The 18471-nt window shown below is 49.0% G+C and overlaps 1 protein-coding gene across 13 annotated transcripts in view; it reads right to left on the bottom strand.

Moving 5' to 3' along the window:
- Window positions 1–18471, bottom strand: part of CTIF (cap binding complex dependent translation initiation factor) — a 299520-nt gene that overhangs the window by 212018 nt on the left and 69031 nt on the right. For 10 of the 13 annotated variants that reach the window (XM_057699048.1, XM_057699051.1, XM_057699043.1 and 7 more), the window contains 3 exons: window positions 15257–15458; window positions 10597–10644; window positions 223–294 (listed from right to left, as the gene is read on the bottom strand). In XM_057699048.1, coding sequence (XP_057555031.1) covers window positions 223–294; window positions 10597–10644; window positions 15257–15436 — 300 coding nt within the window. In that variant the 5' untranslated portion in view covers window positions 15437–15458. Of the gene's footprint in view, window positions 1–222; window positions 295–8307; window positions 8369–10596; window positions 10645–15256; window positions 15459–18471 lie in introns of those variants that run through there. The other 3 variants (XM_057699045.1, XM_057699046.1, XM_057699049.1) reach the window with 2 other exon arrangements.

Below are 18471 nucleotides of genomic sequence, written 5' to 3'. Positions count from 1 at the left end.
ATAAATCTTATGAATCTATATGTTCTGGGCAGGGAAGGCTTCACTGTGGGCTGGATATTCAGGGAGAACTTTCCAGAGGGCAGGCTGCCCCCTCCCCTGTCCCATTTCCTGCTCTCCCACATCACCCACCACCTCTCAGGTGCACCCTGGTGAGCAGCCAAGGAACCCAGACAGACAAGACCACCATAACCTCCCAGCTGGAGCACAGAGCTGGTTCCCTACCTGCTGCAGGGGGGCTCGCCCTCGGGTGAAGGAACAGCTGCTGTCCAGCTGCTCACTGCAGTCCGCTGTCCACTGCAGGGGGGAAAGGAGTGGTCAGTGATGGCAGGACACACAGGCTCATCCTCACTCTTCCCTGGCCCCCCAGGCATGGTCCCGCCCTGCTGCAGTAGAGCCAGTATGAAATCCTGCTTGGCCATTTTCAAAGATAAATCCTTCTCTACCAGCAGGCCCAAGCTGGCATGCAGACTCCACATGGAAGTGACACTTTGGCATATGTGTGGGGAGGGCAAACTCATTTCCCTTCACCTAAGTCCACCAAAGTGATGAAGATCCAGCTACATCCCAAAAAGCCAACCAGACACCACACAGGGTAGATATGAGTTTTAAGAAACCAGCACCACGTTTGACCATCTAACCATGCTTCAGCCACACTAGCCTCCTACACTGTCAAGGCCAGAACTGGAGGTGAGGCATGTATGTGTGGACCATCCCGTATACCCAGCCCAAAATACGGTGGACCTGTGGACTGACAGGAGAGCATGGCATCAAGGAAGAGCCCCAGACTGGCCATCAGAAGCCCGGCTCAAGCCCAGTCCCACTACTGACCTCATGAGAACTCAGGAGCCTCGCGTGCCCCAAAGTGTAGTCTGACAACCACCTGCATGACTGTCCCCAAAGCCTGCCACCAAGGGGGTCTCGGGGTCCCATTCTTCACCCACTGATTCACTCTCTGAGGGTAGGACCTTCTCCATTTTGACAAGCTCTCCAAGGGATACACCAGGAGTTTGAGAGCCACTGAAATCCATGTAATCCCCCAGGCTTCACTTTGTCATCTATAAAATGGGGACAGCAAGGCTGGGTGACTCTGCAAGGATGAAATGAAGGGCCTCTGTAAGCTATAAAAAAGTCTATATATAAAGTAGTAGTAACAGTGCAGCTCTTCCATGGTAATGTGCTATCTAGGTACATGGTGGTGCTTTTATTATTGTGTTAAATGTTAGCTAGGCTCTCCAGCTAATGTTGAACATTGACCTTGACCTACACCCTGTATGATTCTTAAAAAGCAGAAGAGCCCAATCTCTCTGTGTTGGACACACTTGGTCAAAACTGTGAGTGCATATAGATGGCTCAAGGCCATCACCGTCCTGGATTTGTAAAACCTTGGCTAGACACACCCTCCAGACGTGGGTCAAGGGTATGATCTTTGTATAGGAAAGATGCTTGATTAAAATGCTGATGATACGGGCTGGTACAAGTGTACTCTACAGCAGTGCTGGCCAACAGATAGGAACCATGGATGTAATTTTAAATGACCTAGTAGCCAGATTTAAAGAAGGAAAAAGAAAAAGGTAAAATTAAATGTAATAATGTATTTTATCTCAATAGGTAATTAATATAAAAATGATCAATGAGATATTTTACATACTACTCTCCATATTAAGTTTCTGAAATCTGCTTAGAGCATATTAATTTCAAGTGCTCAAGAGCCACATGTGGCTAGTGGCTGCCGTAATTAATGGACAGAGCAGCTCAGCTTGAAGGAATTGGCAAAGGCAAGGTACCAGTCCCAAGAGACTGGGCTCTCCGAGCCACTTCCTGCCCATCCAGTGCTCTGTACTGCAGAGGGGCTGAATGCTACAGACTCAGCTGGCTTCCAGCTGGGTTGGGCCAATGGGAGACGGGAAGAGAGGGAAGCTAAGATGTTTCTCCCCCTTTTCTCTATGCCCTAGGCAGCATTAACAGCAGTGTCTGAACCTCCTTCAAGGCTCCAGCCTCACTAGATAGGCCTTCTGTGAGTGACCCCTAACCCTGGCTCTGGCAATACCACCTTCTCCCCTTGTGCTTCAGGCCTAGAGGTGGTAATGGCTTCCTATGCTTGTTTAGTTTCTCAGTTCTTCTATCATCTGGGTAATCAACCCCCTGGGTTAAATTCCCTCTGGATATTTGTAGTCTCAAAGCATCTCTACAAAGATATTTATTAAATTATAGGGAAAAAAAGGGAAAAATGAGAAATCTATCAAGACACCACCTTAAACCACGTGATCAAGGATAACATCACCTGTAATAAAACATATTACCACCATGGACTTCCCAGTGTAATGCCCTGAGAAGGGCCTCAGAGAACACTCCTGAGGTGTTCTTGCCAAAAATGCACAATCTCAATCTGATCATGAGAGAATATCAGGTAACCTAAACTGATGAACTTTCCAAAAAATAAATGAACAATACTCTTCAAAAGTGTCAAGGTTGTAGGGATAAGAAAAGACAACCGGAGTGTCACAGGTTGGAGAGTAAGAAAGCATGACAATTAGACGCAAACTTCAATCCTGGAACAGAAAAGGACAGTAATAGATAAACTGGTGATATTCGAATAAAGCCTCATTGTACCAAGGCTAATTTCTTAGTTCTAATCATTGTACTATGGTTATGTAAGATGTTCATATTAGGGACAAGTACACGGGAACACCCTGTACTATTTTTCATCTTTGCTATGAGTCAAAAGTAACTTCAAAATAAAAAACAATCCAGGGACTTCCCTGGTGGTCCAATGGTTAAGACTCCATGCTTGGGACTTCCCTGGTGGTCCAATGGTTAAGACTCCATGCTTGGGACTTCCCTGGTGATACTGTGGTTAAGACTCCGAGCTCCCAATGCAGGGGGCCTGGGTTTGATCCCTGGTCAGGGAACTAGATCCCACACGCATGCTGCAACTAGAGTTCACATGCCACAACTAAGGAGCCCGCTGGCCGCAATTAAGACCTGGAGCAACCAAATAAGTGAATAGATAAATGAAATGTAGCCAAAAAAAAAAGACTCCGTGCTTCCACTGCAGGGGGCGTGGGTTTGATCCATGATCAGGGAACTAAAATCCCGCATGCTGCGTGGTGAGGCCAAAAAGAAAAAAAAAAAAATTTAATCCACATGTGTATATACGTGTTTAGATATATATACCTTTCTATACTTGAGTGGTTTCTCCTTTCCTGGTTGGAGCCTGGCTGACAGCGGGGAGGATGGTCAAGGCACACAGTGACTACTGGCCAGGAGAGAACTAGATCCCGCGCTCCTCCTCCCATCCCAGGAGAGCCTTGCAGAGAAAGGCTTCCTCTCTTGGGGCATCCCAAACACTTCCACCCCAGCTGATACTACTGACGTGACACCCCACAAAACGGTGACTCGAGGGTGGGCACAGCTCCTCCCGGGGTCGGCACAGGCCCTGGCAGGGCAGCGGCAGGAGGCAACACTGGCTGCTCTTGCCAAGCAGGCACCCAGGGGAGGCTGAGGCTTTGGGCACAGCTACGTGCCACCTCAGTCCCGTGGCTAGGCTTTCCCAGAGTTGCTCCAAGTGCCAATGAGGCTGCTCTTGTCGAAGGTCATCCCTAACTTTATTTATTTATTTTTCAAATTAATTAATTAATTAAATTTTTTTATTGGCTGCGTTGGGTCTTTGTTGCTGCACACAGGCTTTCTCTAGTTGCTGCGAGTGGGGGCTACTCTTCATTGTGGTGTGCGGGCTCCTCATTGTAGTGGCTTCTCTTGTTGTGGAGCACAGGCTCTAGGAACGTGGGCTTCAATAGTTGCAGCACATGGGCTCAACAGTTGTGGCTCACGGAGTCTAGAGCACAGGCTCAGTAGTTGTGGCACACAGGCTTAGTTGCTCCGTGGCACGTGGGATCTTCCCAGAGCAGGGCTTGAACCCGTGTCCCCTGCATTAGCAGGCGGATTCTTAACCACTGCGCCACCTAGGAAGTCCTCATCCTTAACTCTAAATCGGCCAACCTTCCTGAGCGCCTTCGGTGTGGGACCTGCAACCAGCGGTCCCTTCACAGGAGAGGTGAGATGTCCAATAACATGGGGAGGAGGAGGGTAAGGCTGAGAGAAGGGACAGTGTGCTCTCGGAGGGCTTTGCTAGGGAAAGAAAGTGGTTAAGCCGGGATCCCTGGAGAAGAGTGAGCCAAGCGTGGACACGGCGGGGAACAGCCGCCAGCTCAGGGGCAGAGGGTGGCAAGCAGGACTCTCCAGCTAAGCAGTCAGAGACTCTTCCTGGGTGGATAGGGTCAGAAGGCTTCTGTTAGGGGAGGGCGTCATCAAAGCTGTGTTAGAACAGGCTGAGCTGGCCCAGAATGTGGGTGTGGGAGCCCACTGGTCAGGAGGCTGGAGTCCAACATCCGGGTTTCCATGGGGAGAGGCGGCAGAGACAGAAATGAAGTGGCTCTGAGAGCATCGTACAGACAAGCAGTGAGCAGAGGGCTGATGTGTGTAGGAAAGCTAGCAAGATAGTAAAGTCCACAGAAACCCACCCCAGAGACCCAGCCACGGCCCCCAAGGAAAGCTGTTGGGGGAGGGAGTATGGTCCAGCTGGTACCCACTGGGCCTGTGTGGCATCCCACCTCCAACCGTCCCCACCACATCCACATCCGCTCTCTGCTGCTGCCTGAATCCCCTCCACTGGGAGGAGTGTTTCTTCCTGGCTCTGAAAGCCCCTGGGAGCTCTCCCTTCCCTGTTCGAAGCTCCTCCCCCTCTGCTGGGATTCTGCTGCCCACGCTGTCTTCTTTCTTCTTAGGCTGCAGCCACCACCTCCTTCCTCCCCTTTGCCTTTTCTGAACCACCGCCTAGAAAATTCCCCAGACACAGACCTTCCGGAACCGTCCTTATCTGTATGAGATGATTCCAGAACAAGAGAAGGGCCCCCTTGGGGAACACTCTCCTCAGCCCCACCCCCATGCCTGGTTCAGCCAGTGCATTTCTCCTTAGAGGTGAACAGTTTACAGCTGGGAGCAAGCTCTTGGGGCGGGGCGGGGTAAGGTGGTCCCTCCTGAAAGGGTGGCTGAACACAAAGAGACCGAGGGAAAGTGGGAAATTTGTATACATGCGAACGACGAACACGGAATTCACAAGAGTGGTTTTGGGTCTTCACCAAAGCTGCTATAATTTATTTCTTAATTTAAAAAGATGAAACAAAGACGGCACAGGGTTAAGGCTGACTAAACAGAGGAGTACAGATGTTTATTCTGCACTCAAAACAGATGCTTATTCTATTATTCTCTGCTCTTATCAGTACATTTTAAGTATTTCATGCTAAAAGAATTAAACTGTATTATCAGTCATTTGCACCCCAGGATGGAGAGTATTTTTGGAGCAGGCTTGATGGAGGACAGAGGACGCCACTGAGAGTTGAGGGAGGAGGATTGAAAAGGGAAAAGCCCAGAGTAGAGGAGGCTGAAAGTGCTAAAGATGAACCAGTGGTGCCTGAAGCCCCCGGGGCTTGCCCTTCCAGACATCAAAGTGTATCAAGGCCAGAGCCAAACCAGCAGGCTGAATCAGTACAGGAGGAGAGGAAAAGATCAACTGATAAAACTGTATCCATAAACAAACAGATGTGCAAATGGGAACTTAGTATGTGATAAGGATAGTGTCTCAAATCCGGGGAAAGGAGAGACCATCAATAAACACAGGGACTGAGACAACCAGCGAGCTAGTGAGGGAAAAATGACCCTAGTGTCTACCTCCCACTACCACGGACAACACATTCCAAGTTGGTTAAAATCCAAGATACAAGTTTGAAACTCCAACAAAGTCTAAAATTTCGTGTGACAAAAAAGTCACAAACACAATTAAGGACAAGTGAGAGGCCCCTTGCAACATGTATTACAAAGGATTCATCACCAGAAAATATAAAGATTTCATTTAAATCCAGGCACTGTTCTAAGCCTACTACATACATTACATTTATTCCACATAGATCCCCAGGCCTGTTTATTACCCCCACTTTGCAAATATGGGATTTGAGGCAAAGCATGGCTAGGTAACTGACACAGGGTTACAGAGTCAAAAAAGGGCCGAATGAGTGAAGGGGATAAACAGGTTTTCATTCAAAGAGTCAGTCAAAATGTTGGAAACTAAATGTATGTATGATCGTGGATTCGATGCCAAAACATAAATTTTTTATTGTAGTAAAAGATACATAATGTACCATTTTAACTATCTTTAAGTGTACAATTCAGCGGCATTAAGTACATTCACACTGTTGTACAACCATCACCACCATCCAGCTATAGCTCCATCCAGCTCCAGAACGTTTTCATCCCAAACTGAACCTGTCCCCGCCACACACTAACTCCCCATCCCCCCTCCTCCAAGCCCCTGGTAACAACCATTCTACTTTCCTTCTCTACAGATGTGACTCTTCTACACGCCTCATAGAAGTGGGATCGTACAGTATTTGTCCTTTTGTGTCCGGTTTATTTCTCTCGGCATAAAGTCCTCAAGGTTCATCCATGTTCTGGGTTCATCCATGTTGTAGCATGTGACAGTTCCCTTTTTTTTTTTTTAAGCCTCAATAATAATGCTGTAAGTATGGACCACGTTTTGTTTATTCAGTCGTTCACTGATGGACGTTCGGGTGTTTCCACCTTTTGGCTATTGTGAATACTGCTGCTGTGAACATGCTAGACAAGTATCTGGTCAAGTCCTTGCATTTAATTCTTTTGGGTATATACTGCTGGGTTATATAGTAATTCCATGTTTCATTTTTTGAGGAACCTAGGAATCTTTTTTCTTTTTTTGCTATAAAGGACATTATTGAGGAATGGGAAATATAAGGTCTATAGATTAAATAATAGTATTGTATCTGTAATGTGACTCTGTAAGAGAAGGTCCTTGTTTTTTGGAAATACACACTGAAGTGTTTATTTAAGGGAAATCTCTCCATATACAGAATCTGTTGGTTGATTGATCTATCTATTGAGAGAAGAGAGACAGAATGCAAATGTGGTAAAATATTAACGACTGCAGAATCTGGGTGAAGGATATGCAGGAATTCTTTGTCTTAGTACTGTAATTTTTATGTACATCTGAAATTATTTCAAAGTGAAAAATTATTTTAAAATCCATCTTATCAAGGGTTTCTTAATCAAAGGGGTGCCAGGACCACCCAGGGGGACAATTTGAAGGTTTAGTGGGAACCACTGCCCTCACTCTTTTCCTGGTGAGGGACCTGAGAGGTGAGGCGGCTTCCTCCCAGCCTCACAGAGCCCAGGCGTGGGACGGCCTAAACATGGGAGCTTCTAAAAGTCAGGAGCAGGGCTTCCCTGGTAGCACAGTGGTTAAGAATCCACCTGCTGGTGCAAGGGACATGGGTTCAATCCCTGGTCCGGGAAGATCCCACATGGCGCGGAGCAACTAAGCCCGTGGGCCACACCTGCTGAGGCTGTGCTCTGGAGCCTGTGAGCCACAACTGAGCCCTCGTGCCACAACTACTGAAGCCCACATGCCTAGAGCCTGTGCTCCACAACAAGAGAAGCCACCGCAGTGAGAAGCCCGTGCACCTCAACAAAGAGTAGCCCCTGCTTGCCGCAACTAGAGAAAGCCCGCGCACAGCAACGAAGACCCAACACAGCCAATAAATAAAAATAAAATAAAATAAAATAAAATAAAATAAAATAAATAAATAAATAAATAAATAAATAAAAGTCAGGAACACGTTGCACCACTTCCTCTGTCCTGGCACACGCACAGGCTTACTGACCAGGAGGGGAGAGCAGGGGAGGTGGGGGTGGAGACCGGCTGACAGCGCACTCTCTCCTCCACCTGCTACTCCAGGAACACCCTGCGTGTGAGGAGGAGGGGATGTTGCCCAAGGGCTGAGATTTGAGAGAGGGAGAAAGGCTTTTGCTCCAAGCTTAAGACAAACAAACTAACAAAAAACCCAAACAACTTTCCTGTTGTGGAGGCCGCTTAACGCAGTGATTAGGAGGCTGAGTTCTTTTTTTGTTTGTTTGTCTGGCTGTGCTACACAGCTTGCAGGATCTTAGTTCCCCAACCAAGGCCTGGAACCTCGGCCTGGCAGTGAAAGCGCCAAGTCCTACGCTGGACCCCCAGGGAATTTCCAGGAGCCTGAGTTCTTGAAGCTGCGAATGTGAGTTCATATTTCTGCTCTCTTACTCTATCACCTTGGGCAAGTCACTTCCTCCCTCAGACTGCTTCCCCCACCTGTAATAATAACAGAAACTGCCATAGCAGAGGTTAAGCGTGACCACCTGGAGCAAGACCACCTGATTCAAATCTCAGAGTGGCCACATACTTACTGTGTGACCTTAGGCAGCTTATTCACCCTCTCTGTGCCTCCATTTCTCCCCATGTAATAAGCTGGCAACAAAAACAGCATCTTCTTTATAGCACTGTTATATAAAGTAACTGAGTTAACATGGACACCCCTCCGTGTTTGGTAGCTCCTCCTCATGGCCCCAGCTTCTTAGGGCTCAATCTTGACCCTCTTGTCTAAGCTCCCTCACTCCTTGGGCTTAAAATGACACCCATAGGCTACTATTTACAAATGTCAATCACCAGGTCACTCCCCTCCTCTGAATGCCACTTTGTACATCTAACTGCTTGATGAGCATCTCCACTAAGACATCTAATACTATTTTAAACTTTTCTCATCCAAAAACTGAACTCTTGACCTTGGCTCCCTAGTGCTGCTCTTCCAGGATCTTCCATCTCATTTCTGGAAAGTCTGTCCTTCTATATGCTCAGGCTATTGTCAAGGTCATTCATTAGAAAATCATGTTAAAGTATGGAAACTGACCACTTCTCACCACCTCCATGGTGCCACACAGCACCAAGTCACCATCCCCTCTGACTCTGACCAACCAAGGACTTCCTGGTCCCCCTGCTTCCTTTCTGCCCCACCCCTCAATGTAGCCTATTCTCCACATAGCATCCAGAATGGTCCGATTTAACCAGTGATACCATGTCCCTCCTCTGCTCAGAAACCCCGCAGCGTCTCACTGACAAGGCCCTACAGAGCTGGCTCTTTGCTCCCCACCGGATTGGCCCCAAAGTTGTTCCTCAAAGTGGGGTACACTCCCACACCAGAGCTGTGTCCTCGACATCCCCTCTGCCGGGAAGGCTGGTTCCTAAGTGGCCTCGTTTTCACCTTCTTCAAATCTTTGCTCGAAAGTCTAAGGAAGCCTTCCAGACAGCCCAGCACCCCACCCCGCCTTGCCTCCTTCATGTATATCACCTCCTAATATCCTATTTCCTTCTCTGTCTCTCACCTGCCTTTCCGATCTGAAAGTAAGAGCCAGGAGGACGGGGATTGTGGTCTATTCTGTTCATGACTTTATCCCAGAGCCTAGAGCAGGGCCTGAATTACTCATTCTTAGCTCTAGTTATATTTCACTATTTAGCCAACAGTAACTGGCAGGTTTAAACAATTATACTTTATGGCAAAACCACCAAATAATGTGTAGGAGACCATGCTAAATAAACAAGCAAGCTAAAAGTGACATGTATGCTAGAAACTCAACTCTTGAAAGGTATATTAAGGAAAAATAGTACACAAAAATTACACTAGTTTTTATCATAAAATTATGGTGGGCTTCTTTCTGTTTTCTGATTGTCTCTGTTTTTCCAACTGTTGCTTTAAAAGTAAAATGAAAATTTAACCTATTAAAAAAATGCCTGTAATCAGATTAAAAAGTGCTCAACCTCACTAAAAATCAAGGAAATGCAAATTAAAGTGACAAGAGACCATGTATCCCAATACACTCATGGTCTTGTGAATAATGCAACAGGCATTTTGGAGAGCAATTTGGCAATAGCTAGTAAATTTTTTTTGTTACTTTTATACTTTGTATTTACATTTCTTTTAAAAACCTAGTCATTATATTTTCTCCAGAGATGTAGAAATTTTTTAATGACTTTTATTGAGATATAACTGACATACAGTAAACTGCATATATTTAAAGTGTACAATTTGATCTTTTTTTCTTATTAATAGCTATTAAAATTGATTCTACTCAGCATCCACCTAAAGAAACACTTTTATATGTGCAGGAGGAGGCATGTTCAAAAGTATTCACTGAAGTGTCTTGTATTTCCAGGGGAAAATTCAGAAGTCATCCGAATGCCCAGCAATAGATGAATGGTTAAACTATGGGACATCCGTACTATGGGCTACTGCACAGCCCTTAAACAGAACACAGCAGATGTACAAGCCTGGAGGTATCCCTTGGGTGTACAGCTATGGGAAAAAGGTGAGTTATTGAACAATATATTCACCAGCTATGGTATATGATTTTGAAATAATATATTTCTATAAATCATAAATATATATTGTTATATATATTATATGTATATTATATATACATGTTAAAGCATTGAAAAGGTGAGGAAGTTAATTCATCATTCCAATGGAAGGTAGGGTAAGACAGTGGAATGAGGCACTAGCTAATTAGCACTTGAATTCTTATGTACCAAAGAATATATGCATACAGTACGTGTGCAATTAAAAATTAATTATTTTTGTAGATAAGGAGAAAAATAAAATGAGTCCCCACATTCAACCACCCCACAGTTCCCCTTAAACTCACTTCTTCTGTTAAGCCTTTCATGGGGGGTCCACCACTGAGTGCTTCCTCCTATAAGCAAAAATGGCAGCAGGGAAAAAGGATTCGAAGGGCAGGAGGAAATGAGGGAATGGGATAAAAGAGGGACGAGGGAACAGTGAACAGGCAAGGCAGAATGTAAGGAAAAATGTGAAGAAAAAGAGAAGGAAAAACACTGTGAGAAAGCAATGTCACATAATCTGAATACTTCCATTCCATCCTACGGATACATAACTGCGTGGTCGCATCTCTCTGTAAGGTCACTTTGTGTGCGACAAAACCCAGGACTTCCAAGTGCCTGACAGCATCATAAAGAACTATAGGAAGTTATCTTCACCCTCACTGGCTCTTCATTTGACTTGCTAACAAGAATTTATTGGGAAACAGGCTTTCATTAAACGTATCCACTCTTTACAATGGCCCTACATTCTCTCCTTCCAAGGGAGTGGAGCTCGAGGCAGTTCGCCAGGGAGGGGTGGGAAAGGCAGACAGACAAGTACACCTGTGGCTGTGGTCTGAAGCAGGACATCAGAGTCACATGGGGGCTGATGAGAATGCCAATGCCCAGGCCCCTCCCCATTCCACTCAACGCTGGGGGGCGATCTGTCCAAACCCCAATTCCAACGTGCAGCCAGAGCGGTGAATCACCCCTGTAACGTTTGTTCATGGTCCACAGCACCACTGACCAACATCAGAAGTGCCACACTTCCCCACTTACCACACCCCACTCTCTTCCACAAAAGGTTAACGGTCAATGAGATTTAGAGTCCTAATTCTCATTCCATAGGGGAAAAAACACACTAACCTCCCAACAGCCTGCTAGTCACAGCCTGTTCCCAGCAGGGAACCAAAAGTAGGTGGGGGAGGGGGGGGCACCAGGGCCCAGATCAGCTGCCACCGAGCAGTGGGGTTTGGCCATTTTCCATTTCTGTGTCTCAGCTTCTTCTCCTCCAAAATAGGGCTATAATCTGCCTCTTCCCAGGGACAGAGTGAGAACAACTTTCAGGATGTGACTTTGGGGACTTGGAATCCATTGGAAGGGAGGCACTCTTGAAATGCGTGGGTGTAATTTTAAATTGGTATCCCAAACATGTTGGGAAACTTAGAACGTACATTCTCTTGTTATTCAATCTAGGAAAAAGAGGAAGCTTCTCTCCCCCCCCCCCCCCCCCATTCATCGATCCATCCATTTTTCTTTCTAGTTGTTGCTGGGGGAGGGGCAGGGGAGAACACAACTGTACAAGCATCATGAGGTATCTTCTTCCTAAGTGTCAACTGTCATCTCTCAGATCCTAAAAAAATGACCTCACCCACTGAAAAGCAACATTCTTCTCTACTCCCTCAAGTTTTCTCAAGGTTTCCAAGATTCTTAACAATTTTCTCTCCCAGAAACATCAAAACACCACTGCAGACAGGCAGCCAGGGACATTCTCTGAGGTTTATTTTGTTTTGTTTTTTTTTGTCTTTGGCTTCCCTTTAAAATAGTCATCAGGTTAAATAAAAGCAAGCAAAAGTGCTTTAGCAGAAAGATGTCCTATAAAGCTGGGTCAATAGCGGTTGTACTTTTTTAAAGAAGTGTGCTATGAGGCACTTCTAACCTTGGTCTTGCTTAGAGCTGCCACAGCTGCCCCCTCCCCTGAAGTCTGGACCCCAGCTGTGTTTGAATTGGGGGGCGGAGTTGGTAGGATTGGAATGTCCTCCTCCTCAACCAGCAGCACACAGACGGTCCCAGGATCCTGCCAGGTGTTTGCATTCTTCCAGGGAAGCCCAGGGAATGCAGAAAGTTTAAGGAATGCATCTAGATGGTACAAGTGTTTTCCACACTCTGCCTCACAGCAAACATCTGTTTACCAGCCACTCCAGAGGTGGACATCCGAGCATGGTAGGGACCAACCTATCCCAGGAGCAGGAGCCAGGCGTCAGGGCCCAGACTGAGGCTCTGCATCCTGAGAGCTCAGCTGTCTCCACAGAGAGGTCAGAGGCACTTGGAGGGCCTCTCCTTCCAAAATTCTTCCAAAAGCAGCCAACGGCTGCTCTGAGAACAGAAATTCTACCGTTCACAAAGCATTCCCCTGGGGTGAAGCTTTATGGCTTCCTGGGACCCTCCTCTTGTAAGAGCCCATTTCACCTGCAGGAAACTTTGAGGGATGCTCTGCGGGAAGCCACCAGAGTCCACGCAGAGGGGAAGGCAGGCAGCAGATGCCAGGCCAGCCCCGTGCGCCTGTCCACAGGGCTCGAGCCCAGGCCAAGCCCTCTCACCTACTCAAGGCCATTGCTCCAGCAACCAGCCCCTCTGCCCTGGACCACTCCCATGAATGCAGAGCACATTGTTAACACTCCCGTTTTGATCTCAGTTCCCCCAAAACTACGTGCCTCTCCCCTTTATGGAGGAACTCCTATAACACAGGGAGGACCTGCACTATCCTCCTGTGTCCGATCCGTCTCCTTGACCTTTGCCCCCACCCCTGGCCCATCATCCCTCCAATTGGGGTCACCAACAGCCCCCTGTGACTCCATCAGGTTATTCTCAGTCCTCCTCCAGCATGGCCTGCAGCAGCAATCAGCCCCCACCCGCCTCGAAACACATCCTCCCCGGGGCTGCCAGCACAAAACTTTCACCTGGATTTCCTCCTGCCTCACTGCCAACCCCTCCTGGTCTCTTTTGCTGAGTCCGCCTCACATCCCTGCTTTCTAAACATAGGCAGACCCCAGGGCTCAGCCCTTGTACAGCTGGTCGACCTGACACCACTACCTCACTCAGCCATCTCCTCTGCTACCCCTCTTTCTCTCTCTGCTCCAACCACACCCGTCTCCCTGCTGCCCCTGGAATAACTCTGCCAGCTCAGGCCTTTGCATGTGGCGTCCCCTCTGCCTAGACAGCCCCTCCCCCAGACATCTGCAAGCTCACTCCTCCACCTCCTTTGATGACATCTTCCTTGACATCCCATTTAAAATTGCTGGGACTTCCCTGGTGGTGCACTGGTTAAGATCCCACACTCCCAATGCAGGGGGCCCGGGTTTGATCCCTGGTCAGGGAACTAGATCCCACATGCATGCCACAACTAAGAGTTTCCATGCCACAACTAAGAAGCCCACAAGCCACAACTAAGGAGCCCACCTGCTGCAACTAAGACATATTGCAACCAAATAAATATTTTAATTGCAAACCCTTCCTGACCCTCATCACTCCCCACTCCATTGTCCAGATTTATTTTTTCCCTACAGTACTTCCCATCTACCACTGGGATAAGTTCCAAGAGGGGTGAGCTTTTTGTCTCATTTGCCCACTCCTGGGTACCCAGTCCTAGGACAGTGCCAGGCACAGGGCAGGTGTTCAATACATACTTGTGGAGTGAATACTGAACAGATCACAGGCTCACATTACCTGTGATATTAGAACTTCAAGGATGCCAAGGAAAGTATCCCATGTATTCTGATTTCTCTCTCAGGGCAGATTTTGCCTTCCCTACCCTCCAATGGGGATAAGGTGTGGACCAGCATGGCTTCAGAATGTCCCAGGTCCATCCCTGGTCCTGAGTTCCAGGAAAGCCACAGGTTCACTGTGGCTTTCTAAAAAGCTGGAGGGTCCAGACTTCTGCCCGCCCAGATGTCAAGCCAGCCAGCTGCACTTGGCTTTTCTCCAAAGCAGGGCACCCATGTGGCTCCTCTCTACTTGTCAGAGGAGCCCCAGGCTTGAGGGGGGACAAGTACAAGAGGTGGATACTGGGCCTCTGAGCAGAAGAGACCCTCCTGAGCCTCTGGGTTGCAGACAACACCCTGCTCCTCCGTAGTTTTGGAGCCTCTTATCACCTTTGACTTTCCAACATTCCTGAGGTGGCAGGGTCACCCCCATTCACCAGATAAGAAAGCCAAGCCTCAGGGAAGTTGAGGGGTTTGCCTGAGGTCACACAGGCAGCAAGAAGCGAATCTAGAACTAACTCTTGAACAAAGATCTGCTGAGGATTTACCATGTTCAGCGAAGATGCACATAACACGGTCACGTCCCTTAAGGGTTCACATTCTACTCAGGAGAACTCAAAACTTCCAAATCTCGACCCACAGTCTATCAGTTCACCTTCTACCCAAGACCAGGGCTGCCAGAGACTGACCAGGAGCAGGGAGGCCAACCTGAGATTCTGGTCTGAAGGCTTCATGCGCGTAACGAGGTCCGGTACACAGAGCCCTGGGTGACTGCCTAAGAGCCTCGATTCTTTGGCTGCCAACAACTGCCTGTATTCAACATCAGAGGAAATATTCACAGGCGATGACTTTTCATTGTGTGCCTTTTGGATAAGCTACAATCGTCAGGTCTCTTTTAGAATGTGAGCTTGTGGAGGACAGGGAGCAGGGCCTAGCACACAGAAGGTGCTCAGTAAATGAGCGTTCCACGAATTGTGAGTCTGGCTGGGCCCCAGCTGCCCAGTGGGGCAGGATGGGGTCGAGGTGGGTCAGTGACGCCGGGAGCTCACAGCCAGAGGCTTCCTGCCTGGATCCCACGCTCTGCTGAGTGGGGCCATCCACACCTTGGCAATCTAGGGCCACGCAACCATATGTTGCCTGGAGTTAGGACCCCTTATTACCCCTCTGAGTTTGCTGAGGTCCTGTACCTGCCCAGGCCCCGCCCCTTCCCCGGGGCAGTGCTCACCTGGGAGATGTGAGACTGCGTTTTCTCACTCTCGCCATCACCCTCCGTCTTGTCGGCCAGCAGCCCCTGCACCTGGTACTCAAGCACATAGCTGTCGATGAACCGCTCCAGCTCCTCGATCTCCTGGGAGCGGCTGCTCCCCGCCTCGGAGGAGGCGGACGCTGCCGAGGAGTTCTCCATCCCTCCCGCTCAGGGGCCTGGGCTGCAGGAGACAGAGAGCAGACGGGCTGTGTGAGACGCCGCTGGAGGCAGAGATGATGACCCCGCCTGAGAAATCCTGCCCCTCCCGGAGGCATTCCCTCATCCATCCTGCTGTCCTGGTCTCCCAACATCCTGAGAAGTCACCGGGGTGCCAGCTCGCCTTTAGCGTGAACAGGATGCTGGCATTTCTCTTGTGGGGGAGACTCAGGCCCAGAGGAGGCAGGTAATTTCCCTAACTGGCCAACATAGTAACTTGTGTGATGTTGAGTGTTCGTCCACACCTGGACCTTACCACCTGGGGAGAAAGCGGAATATGGACCCCAGTCTACCAGTCCAGCCCTACTTCCCAACTTGGAGTTAACTAAATCTACCACAAAGCAGAATGAAACAGACCACAGGCTTCTCTGTCCCTGACCCCACCACTGAGATATACAGGGGGTCCCCAGACACAGACCCTCTAAGGGGCCTGGGTCTCTAAGAAATACCTCCTTGTAAAGAGACAATTCCTCTTTGGACACCAGCCCATCCCTAAATTAGGTGACGACGGTAGGCCTTAACATGATTTTGCAGCCCTATTGATGGTGCATCTACGAGAACACACACTACACTCAGTCTGTAAGGACACGACTCGCTTTTAATGATACAATGTGAAAGGCGCGGCAGGCTGCCTGGGTGTGGCTCAATCGTGGTCCCGGCCAGGTCATCCTCTGTAGGCAAGTGATGCTCTCATCAGCACCCAGGCCCTCCCCCTGCGGAGCCTGACGTAACGTGACCAGCGTTCCAGGGATACCTGCTACAGTCCACCCATAGAACTGCCATCCCTCCCCGACTAGACTGGGTTAACCCCGCCACTGCAGGGGCCCAGGACTGCAGGGACAGCTCCACGGTCCACTCTTGCTCCCAAAGGTCCGCCGAACCCACCTGAAAGTTGGGAAAGCTAGAAACATTCTCCCCGCTAGGTCCCTTCCCACCGGGGACCCCCACCCCCCCGGAAAAGCTCTAGGCCTGACGGCAAGAGGCTTTAAAGCTTGTCTGGAAGTCAGTGCTCTCCGCAGAGAAGCCCATTCAGCAGAGGAAGCAGAGGCTGCACTAGTTCACCATCAGAGCTAGTAGAGCAGTCTTCTACCAAACCACCACCATTGATACACAAAGACCCGAGCAGCGTACGCTCTGGGCTCTGAGACCACAAAGGGCTGTGGGTGCCTAGAACAGTACTGTGGATAGTAAAGGCACCATCCTAGCAGGTCTAAAGGAACACCTGCGTTTCAAAAGCTTGCATTACTGAGAGCTTTTTTAGGACACAGGTATTCACCAATAATTAAGGGTGTGTTGAGTTTTTAATTGTAATGAATCCAAAACAGTGCAAGTGATGGCCTGCAGGGTAGCAGAAATGCTGCTGAGACCAGGAACGCTGGCTCCCCGACGCCCTCGCCAGGCCCCCCGGAGGCTGTGTTGACCACCGGGAGGAAGAACTGCCCGGTGGACACACACATTCTCCAGCTGGCTTCCTGACTCAGGTTGTGGCTTTTGGCTGCTGCAAGAGACCCAGCCTCCCGTGGACCCCAGGCCAGCTGTAGGGGCATGTGCTGGGCTCCTGAGCTCCGTGACCTTGGGGCTCATGGGTTCATCCACCTGCCCCAGAGGGAGAAGTCTGAGGTTTCACTCCTGGGCGCCCTCTTCAGAGTGAGGGAACCCAGGTGTGGAGGCCTGGGTGGCAGTGAGTGTGCAGGTAGTTTGCTCAGATTGAAATAAGCGTGCCTAGTGGTGCAGGGCCACAGGAGGGGGGAGGGTTGGGGATGTTCAATGCCCCTTCCTCCACCTGCCGTTCAAGGCCTACAGTGGCCTAACATCCCTCCCACCACCAACACCCACCTGCTCCAATGGCTGCCTGTGCCCCCCTCCAGCCCCCTGGCCACTCTGCTCCTGGTCCCGGGTGCAAGCCGTGTGTGGCGGGTAGAACCCCAACAGGGTCCTGAGTGTACACCTCCCAGTTACTCAATCAAACATTATTCTAAGAACTCCTGGGAAGGGATTTGGCAAATATAATTAAACTCCAAATCAGGAGACTTGAAGAGAGAGAGTATTCAGGAGGGCCTGATCCAATCACATGAGTCCCTTAACTCTGGGGCTGGAGGTAGAGCCAGAGTTGCTGGCCTGAAGAGGGCGGGGCGTGGGCAGGGATCATGGGTGGCCTCTAGAGGCTGAGGGCAATCCCTGGTCAGTGACCAACAAGGCAAAGGTGCTTCTCTCCTACAAGTGCAGGAAGTAAATTCTCCAACAACAAATGAGCCTGGGGGCAGGTATTGTCCCCCAGAGTCTCCAAACCAGAACTCAGCCTGGCCGATGCCTTGATTTCAGCCTCATGCGACACGCAGTGGGACTGCTGACTTCCAGAACTGAGATGATAAACAGGCATCGTTTTAAGCCACTAAGTTTGTAGTACTTTGTTGCATGGCGATAAACCACTAATACGTGATGCTCTTTCTGCCTCTGTGCTTTTGCTCACACTGTGTCCCTCACCCAGAGTCACTTTCCCCTTCCCTCCACCTGCCAAATCTTGGGGTCCTTACACTCACAGAGTGCTAGAACCTTAGAGGCAGGTGGGCAATTAGCTCAATCCCCAGCTTTAATAGCAGCCAGTGGGCAAAGGATTTACCTAGCCTTGGCCTAGAGGCGTGACTATGGAAACGCCTGCTGAAAACAGGAATGGCTAATGTGTGCTGTGCCTGTGTCAGGCACTCTCCTCAGCACTCCATATGACTTCATCCCTGACCATAACTCTATGCAATCAATTTAATTATACTATTTAGAAATCTCAGGTTCAGAGAGGTTAAGTAACTTGCCCAAGTTCGCACAGCAGAGCTCCAGGTTCACCTACACCCCACTGCCTCTTCATCCCACCTCCTGGCAGACTCTCAGGCTCTCAGGACATCTCCCACTTCTTTCTCCACCGCCCTTTGAATGCCCAGGGAAATTCTTCAAGTGATCTGCGTGAGTGCATCTTAACCCCCACT

The sequence above is a fragment of the Hippopotamus amphibius genome, chromosome 11 (genome assembly GCF_030028045.1).
Source record: "Hippopotamus amphibius kiboko isolate mHipAmp2 chromosome 11, mHipAmp2.hap2, whole genome shotgun sequence".
In the NCBI taxonomy this organism is placed as follows: domain Eukaryota; kingdom Metazoa; phylum Chordata; class Mammalia; order Artiodactyla; family Hippopotamidae; genus Hippopotamus; species Hippopotamus amphibius.
This window is presented reverse-complemented; position numbering and strand designations above follow the sequence as displayed.